General features: G+C 42.5%; 1 protein-coding gene across 2 annotated transcripts; it reads right to left on the bottom strand.

The window, feature by feature from the left end:
• Window positions 1–4,297: 4,297 nt before the first annotated feature.
• RB195_009163 (uncharacterized protein) lies at window positions 4,298–9,413 on the bottom strand (the record flags this gene model as incomplete). Of its 2 annotated transcripts, none has more annotated exons than XM_064196019.1 (10): window positions 4,298–4,355; window positions 4,579–4,649; window positions 5,503–5,616; window positions 5,728–5,838; window positions 5,958–6,066; window positions 7,677–7,814; window positions 7,874–7,953; window positions 8,964–9,078; window positions 9,134–9,195; window positions 9,408–9,413. In XM_064196019.1, the coding sequence occupies 10 exons, from the start codon at window positions 9,411–9,413 to the stop codon at window positions 4,298–4,300; spliced, it is 864 nt and encodes a 287-aa protein (XP_064047163.1). The 2 variants fall into 2 exon arrangements, with proteins under 2 accessions (XP_064047163.1, XP_064047164.1); XM_064196018.1 differs by lacking the exon at window positions 9,408–9,413 and adding an exon at window positions 8,286–8,348 and having other exon boundaries at window positions 9,134–9,273.
• Between the last annotated feature and the right edge of the window lie 723 nt (window positions 9,414–10,136).

Raw genomic sequence — 10,136 nt, 5'->3', positions numbered from 1 at the left:
TAAACAACTAGATAAGCACCTAACATCAGTGGCAGACAAAAGAAAAAAAAACAGTTGACTCAGAATTCCTTCCCCGCTAGTTCCACTCCTTTATGAGAAGGTGAAGAGCAGGCCGAAAAGTCCGGGATGCTGGGCCACATGCGCAGCAGTTCCTTTCCATTCTTTTCTTCTACTGCCTCAGTGTGGATTTATCCCGAAGCGGTGGAGGATAACATGAGTAAGCAGTAAAAGATTCCGCTACGCCTAAACGGTCGATCGTTTGAAGTCCCCTAAACAAACCAAGCATTTCATCCACGGGCACGAGAAATTGGTAATTGATAGAATTAGGAAAAAAAACTATGGCTTGATACAGTCAGGTCAAGACGACATGCAGCTCGCTGCAATTCCATAAGCGGCTGCATAAGAAGTGGCGAGGTGGGTTGCGGACTGACGATTGCGATCGGGGCGGGACCATCACTCACTGCAGTTGGACTACAGAGGTGAACGAGCCGCTATAACCTCCAGTTCGAGGGACACTGCCCGAGTGACTGTACCGAGTTCCAGGTCGTTTTGACTCCTTTATATGTTGGCTACCCCTTCGAGACATTATGTATGCTACGTACGCCCGTGGATGCAAAACGACTCTGATCTGAAGTCGAACGTGTTGATGCATCTCAAAGAGACTGGTTAACGCCAACCAAGCACTTTATTTTTCCTACCCGTCACTGTGGCCTAACGCATTCATCGTCGCCATGACAACCATCGAGAGCGTGAAGCGGTGGCATGACCATGAGCGATTCTTACGGAAACTCCAAATGTTATTAGTGTTAGAGGGAGCATACCACGAGTCTGACGATCATGGGAGCTCTCCACGAAAAAATAGGACCAAGTGTGTAGATCTGGAGTACGAGCGCAGTCCCGCTCAATTACCTCAATTGTCCTGAAAGACAATGTTGGAAAAGGTCTTCCTGCTCGAATTTCCCTACAAGGCGTCTTGTGGCGCCACCGTTGTAAGCGCGCCAGTCTCCTCAACCTATACATTTGTTTCACTTGAATAAGCCGCTAGAAAACCCCACTGATCACCGTAAACTCATCCCGGTCTTGCGGATTGAGTTTTCCTACGATACCAACTGACAAGGTGTCACATCTGCGAGCGAGCGGACAATCAGTTCGACGCCGACGCTGTCTCTCTCGTAGCATCCCATACGTTGGACGTATCCCTGTTCTCGCAGGCGTGGTACGTTCATAGGTGCCTCGTGGGAAAATTCGGTCTACAAGGGCGCTTATTCAGGACAATTGAAGAAAGGCGGTTGTGATTGCCTGCGTAGTCGTGATCTATATCCCTAACCCTTCCTATTTTTCCACAGATCAGATCCTTTCATTTTACAGACCAGTCCTTTCCATGCGTTCAATTTCTATCATTTGAAATAGCCAGCAGTTGCTGTAGGCGATGAGTCTATCATTCCTTTTCACACTGGATCCTATCTCAATCTTTCGGCCATTCTCGGAGAGAATAAGGACTAAAAATTACTTCCATCGCCTCTCATCCTGAAGCTTGAGAAATGTCTCAAAGCTGAAAAAAATCCGCTTATATAGTTGTGTGAAAACCACCTGGACTTCAGTGCGTTCGAAGCGGCACGACGGAGCGGTCGAATCAAGAGGGGCCCTCGCTAGCGTCACTCATCATCATTGCTGTCCAAGTGAACGTATCGATGGCCCTGCCTCGAATCCAAGCGCTTACTCAACCCAACCGCTTTGAGCGCAGCCGTTTACGCAACTGCACCTAGAGTCGGGTCAAAACGGCATGAAGCATGGTGTAGTTGCGTAAGCGGTTGCGCTTGAAGCGGCGCGGTGGAGATAGCGGTAGGAATCGAGGCGGGACCATCGAGAACTGCAGCAATGAACAGTGGTGACAGAGGTCCTCACGCGATCCTAACCGCTGCGCTCCACCGCACCGCTTCGAGCGCAACCGCTTACGCGACAGCACCGTGCTTCATGTCGTTTTGACTCTGCTATAGCTTCAGGTCGTTTTGTACCGACTACAGCAAATATTTCCCTTATAGAGCAGCAATCTGTCAATAAATATATGCTTTAAAATGGAGTACAACTATGTTTCCAAAGAAACTGAGGATTTTGAGAAGGAAAGCAAATATTCTGGAGTTTTATTAGAAAAGGTTTCGTACATGTTGCAAGATAAATGTAGGAATCAGTCTACGAAAGGCCAATTATGGCCGGGATGGCCACTAGGTCATGGCATTGCAGTATGAAGAGTGAGAAAGAAACCATCAAAACTACAAATTCAAGCCAGGAAAATTCTGGAAGAATTTCCTCAGCACAAAAGTGGGTGCAACAAAATTAATTATAATGTTTACAAAGTTTCTGTTGAAGCCAATAGGAATTCTGAAATTGTAGGGGTCTGCCTGAGTTATTATGTAGTACTAGTACAGTCGCAATGGATTGCTAACTGTCGGCAGAATCCCAAAAATCTCCAAAAATCGAAAATCTAAGTCCAAGGGGCGATGAGCGGCATGAAAGCGAACGAAATGAATTACGAATGAATGATCGAAAGTAGAGTATACGATCAGTCAACTGACCAACAGGTTCAGGATTGGGCAATGACCTCTTTACGCAAGTAAAACCCCTGTAATCAGAGGTATTTTAATGCAATTAGAAATTTAGCGCATTAGGCGGCGTGTGTCGGGTGCATGATCCGCCAAACATCGAATTAGAAAAGAAAAGAAGAACAACTCCCCTTGGGAAAATGAAAGTCGTTCTGTTTAGGAACAAAAAAGGATTAAGAAAGCGAACTAAAGAAGCTGCTGGTGTCCAGGAATTAGTTTCAGGAATAGGTCTAGGGGCAGTTCCTCAACTTCTGTAAACAATGAGGTCTCTAATCACTACTGAGGAGTAGTCGAAGTTATGGATGCAAATAAATGGACCAGCGAAAAGTTTACTTCTTCATTATTCAACAACCTGACTTGCATTACCCTTTCTACTTAAAGACATCGTATCATGAAATTGAGGTAGTAGGAGAACCCAAGGGAACCCGTAGAGTTCGTATTGTATTATAGATTATGGGACCCAGCGTAACACCGCTCAATTCCCTTTAGTCGTCCTAAAAAGCAGCGTGGGAACGGAGTTTCTTCCTACGAGATATCTTAGAACACACCTCATTCTACCCGCTCTAATCTTTTTCAGCAGCCTATTCATTGGCGTAACTTGAGTGGGCTGTTGAGGACGCATCACTGATCTTCGACCGATCGCTCGCTCCTACGCGGCGTATGCGCGGGAGTTATACGTCCCAGGTTACCTCGTAGGAGGGAACGCCACCACCTTTCACGCCATTTTTAACGACGATAAGGAGATGTTGAGCGGAATTTTATGTAATCTACAACCCGATGTTACGATGGGGTTTCCGTACTTTTAACCATGACACCTGAATTCATTATATTTAATCTGCACAAGCAAAAAGCCATTTACAAATCTGGAAGAGCTTAGAAATTGCCACGCAGTATCCTTAATCTAAGAGCTAGTAGGTTCATTCATTGATTGTGATCATTTTGAAAATAGTTATCTCCCCGAATTTTATCATCTGTGTACCGACTTTTCTGTATTCAAAGGTTTCATAACAGGTTCATTATTATGCTGAGAGAAAAAAAAATAGAAATTTCTTTAACCGAAATGGAACATGAGGTTGTGGCGAGGTTACGAGTGCTTCAGTATAAACTCAAAAATTCGCGGACTCGTTTCGAGCGCGGCAATCGCTTGATAAATTATGGACTATTTTTGTTTATTTGACATTTTATTTATTTTATTTTATTTTATTTTGTTTGTCGAATTATTTTCGTAAGTGTCAATTCCATAGATAATTCTATACATTTTCATCCGATTCTTCGTTAAATACCTATTTCCTGTGGAATTGATACGTATTCAATGAATTTGCGAATCTTCTTAGAAACGGGCTATGCTCGAGGAGAAAAAAAAACACGTGAATAACCTCGAAAAGCTTTATTTTTTGCAAATATTTCGTATTAGTTCTTTTTACAATTTCTATATTTCCAATGAACAACACTACACAAATCCCTAATATAACTTTTGATTTGAACAAACATCCTGTACACGTACTTTAGTTAATAGATAAAGTATTGTAAAGAAAATAAATTACAAATTAATGCCGTCAACTATATACGATTGAAATAAGCTCTCAGTTAGTGCATAGAAATACAAACTAGCTACAAACATTTTTTCCGTCAGGTCTAGGATCAAAGCATTCAAACAAATAAATTTTTAAAATAAAAGGCCCCAGAAAGTAAATGTCTTAAGCTCCTGTCATAGCGGTTATCCATGGGTGAGTTATAACCTCAGAAAGGGATGCTCTGAAACAAAGAACTTTTTCTTTTGTGGGTATAATTAGCAGCGAAAATGTTTGATTGAGTGAACGCGACGCGTTTCTGATTGAGGCTGGACGGAAGGCAAATGAATTGTGTGAGAGACGGAAAAAAAGCGTGTGCTGCGGTAGACGCGTCGCGTACGCGCATGTGAACACTTCCGACGGCGTCTATATGTACTTCGTGAGTGTAAACTTAATAACAGAGTCACCTTTTAGCTGGATTTCTCACAATTAGTTTCTTTATCAAATCAGCTGGCCATTCTTTTATTGACACCGGTACCTAAAAAAAGAAATCAGTTAAATAAAAGTCAGAAAGTACGGCATACATGCCACCTTTAGAGGCCGATCGGACAATCAATGAGTTGCTGTTTCTTCTGATCGCTGACGGGTGTGCCGCGTACGCCTGTTCACGCAGACATAGCACGTTGTCAGGTGCCTCGTAGGAGGAATTGATGCGCTAGGGCAGCTTCTGATGGAGATTTTCTTGATATTCATGGAGAATTGAGCGTGATCTGCTCTGATCATCGTAAAGTACACCCTTAAACCTATCTATTCGCGAAGAGATCAGAACGCCGTCAGTTTCGTTGCGTACTGCCTTTAATAGTAGTTTATAAGGATGCTAGCATGCTCTTTTGACCTTGCTCCTTGTTTCCCTTTTGTTTTGGGCTGCGGTTACATACACAATATGCGAAGGCTTCGTCAACGCTGCTGAACTCCTATGTAGCAGTTTTCCTGTTATTACTGCTGCCACTTATTGCATAGGTAGATTCTCAAAATTTTTCGTGGAAATGGTTTCAATATCCAAAATTTCAGATTTAGATTCCAAATTTCTGTTTGCTTAGCCATAGCTTTCTTTACAAGAAGCAAAGGCCAAAAAATAGAGGAACCGTACAAGAACAAAACTTCGTAGAGGACTCAGGCTCACAAATCCTGCTGGCAATGTCTCAGCCAGTCTGTAGTATGGAAGTCTTGATTAGAAGGGTAGTGTTATAAGGGTTCTCATGACTGGGATCACTGTCTTCGAGAGGACGAGCCTCAGAAAAAAAAAGTACAGCCTTGTTGTGTCATCATTTTCGAGAATTATACGTTTATACGGCTTCTTACAATATCTTCCAGACAAATAGCTAACTCACTTTAAATTTACAAGCCAAAATTGCTTTTACTATATTGGCTGTATCCTCAGAATAAAATGGTGATTGACCAACAAGCATTTCAAACAATAACACACCGACAGCCCAGTTATCAACCTAGAACGACACTGTTTGAGCCTCTTATCATCGACTTTTTTTAACTGCAAAATGCTAGAAACAGCACATTTTTTTTAAATAAGAAAAAATATAGGTAGAAGATGCACATACGGTGTGATTAAAGGCTTTTTCGTTGATTATTTCTGGAGGCATGTACTCCAAAGTGCCACACGGTGGTCCACGTGCTGTAGTCGCGATGATGGCGTAGCCGAAGTCAGCAAGCTCAAACAGCACATAAATGAAATAGTTCAAAATATTTACTACAATTTCAAATCCCTAGTCATCCAGATAAATAAAATAATTTAAAATATTCATTACAAATTTAAATTTCTAGTCTCCACCTTTATATTTCCGCTCCCATCAAGAAAAATATTTTCTGGTTTCACATCACGATGTATAACTCGTTTCGTGTGACAGTAACAAAGTGCGTCAGTTAGTTGCCGGATATACCTAGAAGCCGTATACAAAAGAAAAAATGTCAAGAATATTTCTAAGAAAAAATAAAAATTACAATAAAATAACAATGATATCAAAGATATGACACGGCAGCAAAATATTTCACTATCTCGATTTTTCTGATTAAGATGTAGAGGCTGTGGTGAGCGTAAAAATAGGCACGAAGCAGAAGATTTAGCAGAGACTAATCTTAACGTCATTAATTCATCGTATGAAATCTAAGAGGTTTCCCAGCTTTTCTCAGCGCCTTATATTTAAGAAATCCTATCTTTTTACTTTGAAAATTTTGTTGTTCTGTGATCTATCGTTTAATGTAAGGATCGTTGATACAAAGATGGCTTGAAGGGACCAGTCCGTCATTTTTTTTTATTTCCGAGTCATCTGGAACTGTGTGTGGGATTATTTCAAACGCTGAGAACAAATATGGCTTCCACTCAGCATACAAATTAAATCTAGATTTCTAGAAAAAGTCAAAACCGCTCTTCGTGGTTTACTTAAGTACTCTCAAATAGGAAAGCCACGAGAATGCCAATTACGGAACGCTGCGCATAGCAAAGAACTAAAACTTGAGTACAGTTTTCGTTCAAAAAAAAAAAGGAAATCGGGTTTTGATTTTGTATTTTCTGGACGCGGCAGCACAATAGCGCAATTCTCTTGTACGAACTAAACTCTTTCAAGTATTCCATCTTTAAATGGGAACATTCGAAACCAACAGGCGTCCTTAACTTTATACCTAACCTAACGGCTCTCTTTACGGCAACGAAAAGTGGTTGAGGTTCTACTCAATTCAAAAGGATGGACAAAATCCGTATCTTTTTGTAAAATTCAGCAAGAAAACTGTATTCGGGTTTAAATTTTGCAATACGTTAGTGTGTTAGTTGTTGTATCGCCACATCGGAAACTAACCCGAAAAAGGTTCTCCAATCTCAACAGGTCCCGCCTACTGGCCCCATCCAACTATTTCAGCATCGACTCCTATGATACAGTAAGCTTTGGTAGTTCTCTAAGGTTGACCTCCAACATCACCTAAGAACTTATGAATCACTTGGATCGAGCCAAAGGCAGGGTACCATAAAACTGACGTAGCTGATAAACCTGTAGGGAAAATGTAGGGTTCCGGGTGTAGATCACGAGTGTAAGCGTGGCCATGGTCAATTTTTCCTAATTGTTCTGAAATACGGCGTGGGGAGCGAGTACTTTCCTACGAGGTACGTCAGAACGCGCCTCCCTTGTACACGCACCGCGTTCACGAAAGAGCGGGTCGAAGATCAGTGAGGTCTCCTCAGCGGTCCATTCGAATAAAAGTAATGAATACACTGTTGAAGAAGCCGGACCGTGTCGGTGGCGTTCTAACGTGCCTAGTAGGAAGAAACGCCGTCCCCACGACGTTTTTCCGGGAGATCAACAGGAAATGAGGGCGGGGCCACATTCTTAGGCTATAACCCGAACTCTCTACACTCTCAAACAAACAGGTTTCCCATCCACGACATATTCGTGATAGGCTGCCTTTCAAGAAATCAATAGAAACAGTGTTGGTGCTTAAAGAATTAGTGAAAACTAGACAAGTAATTAAGTTAACCGATAGTAGATTCAGCTATACACACCTGGACGCTTCATATTCATTTAGTTTCCCCTCCCTCCTTATACGAACATCCAGACTACCGCCTCTTGCAAATTCAGTAATTAGGAAGACACGGTGTAGGTCATGAAAAAATCCCTTCAATCTTAGAATATTTGGATGTCTGTAAAAGAACGTTTTTCAAGGAGATGACTATTTTTCTTTATGACGCTTTTAACTTACAATAAGTGGTACTGGATTTCGATCTCATCTTTTACTTGTTCTCGCATTTTATTCTCGTCAATAGTACGCTTGAACAGCACCTAGAATAAGGGATTTTATCAAACAAGTGGTTTTCGGGTACCAGCGAGAAAAATGAGGTTACACTGTTTGTTCTTTGAATTAGATATTTTGCTAAACTTTGTTTTTCTGAAGCAAAAGACTGCTGTTTGCTTGGTTTTGTTAGTTTCTCTTGCGTGCTAGATGCTAGATTTTGCTTTGTAGAAGCAAAGGACTGCTGTTTTTCCAGACTCCGTCAGAAGAATCCTGAGAAAGTTAGAATACGTTATATGTATAGGCCATCGGGAAGTGCTCGCAGTGATTATGAGAAACAAGGCCAACAATTGCGCAGTTCTGCGCTGACAACGTCACGTACCTCCTCCGCGACGCGTTGTGTCACGTTCGGTTGTGACTGTAGATGTAGTCGAGTCAAGACGACCTGAAACTCGGCGCAGTTGCGTGCGCGGTAGAGCGAGCGAGTTGGGACCCTCGCTGGGTCCTTTTCATCGTTTCGGCACAAGTGATGCATCTGCCGCAGAGCTGCAGATGTTTTGGCCAGACTATATCTGCATTGTTGGTTTTCCCAGGGTTCGCTACTGCTCAAAAATCAGCTGAATTAGCTTAATGGAACTTCCTTCATGGGTACCTATCTAATTAAAAAGGATAGAGCCACCAGAGTCCGTTTGGGATGCGTCAACGCGTTTTATTGGAATTCGCAATCGCTGAGGTTTTGGAACGAATATTGGCCTATACAATCACTTGCAGAGGACAGCCGAAGACTAAGTCAGTGTTTTTATCCCCCCAGACATGTCTGGTACCGATATGGTAGCTTAACGACCGCCGGGAGGATGAAAGGCTTGGTAGGCACTAGTGAGGTTTCGAGCCATCGACCATGTGGCCACAGCGGACTCCTAACCTACTGCCCCACACCCACTCCACTTATCTAATTAAAGAGGTTTTATTCTGAATGAATGCCTTAACGCTTGCGATGACCCTAGTTGGCGAAAAGAGGAAATTATTACAGTATGAAATGTACATGATAGAGCAGACGTACCTTAATCGCAATGAAGAATTTCTCCTTCTTTGAACGAACGGCAAAGACGGATCCAAATCTTCCCCTTCCAATACTATATGCTATGTCAAAATCATCCAATGTCCACATCCTTGGCCTGGAACGATGAATTCGACAATAGCCATCAGCTATTAGCGTTTTACAGAGACCACCTAGAATTTGTCGAGGTCGAGCATTCATCTGCAGAGTTAGCGGCTATTTGGTTAATTTTATTCTGAAAAAGAAGCACAACTCTATGAACCACTAAGGATGATGTTATATGTACTGCGCCGTCCCTGTGGATAATCAACATTATGAACGACAATGTATCCAATAGGTATTGATTGTCATCGGTAAAATCAGTACGGAAATCAGTACATCACAGGTCACATACAGTATTTGAGAGGAATGACTCCATTTTTACCGAGAGAATTCAGCACAACCCACCGTCATTTATACAGTAGCGAGTAGAATGGAACTCCATTGAGCTTACTCACTATCAAACACCAAACTGAACCAGTTACAGTGGAGTCAGAACATGAAGCACGGTGCAGTTGCGTAGGCGGTTGCGTTCGAAGCGGTGCGGGGGAGCGCGGGGGTTAGGATGGCGTGAGGACCTCTGTCACCACCGTTCATTGCTGCAGATCTCGATGGTCCCACCTCGATTCCAACCGCCATCTCCACATTGCCGCTTCGAGCGCAGTCACTTACGCAACTGCACCGTTTTGATCCAACTATATACTGTATGTGATGCATAGTAAGAGGAAGTAAACATGCCAGGAACATAAACTCAGCCCAAAAAATTCTGATTCGCGGCTTTGAAACAGAGAGCATTTAGTACAAATTAGCGTATTTTCGAATTGCTCACAGATACGGTCGCGGTCGCAAAACGAGCAGAAGTGGTGAAGGTACGTAAGCGGCAGCAGCGTAGTAGAGCGAGCGGTCGATGCGGGACCTCAACTCATTAGCAGGTACGAGTGAAGCTGGCAATGGTCGACCTCGACGCTTCCAGCGCATCCGCTTACCCAAATGCACCAAGCTTCAGTTCGTTTTCACTCAACTATACCCACCTCACACAATTTTTGTCTTCTTTTTTGCTCAAAATTGAAATTGAATACTTCCTCTTGATCCAAAGTACACTCCATTTATTACAATCTTCCATATTTCTGGTAGACT

Source organism: Necator americanus, chromosome III, assembly GCF_031761385.1.
Source record: "Necator americanus strain Aroian chromosome III, whole genome shotgun sequence".
Classification (NCBI taxonomy): Eukaryota; Metazoa; Nematoda; class Chromadorea; order Rhabditida; family Ancylostomatidae; genus Necator; species Necator americanus.
This window is presented reverse-complemented; position numbering and strand designations above follow the sequence as displayed.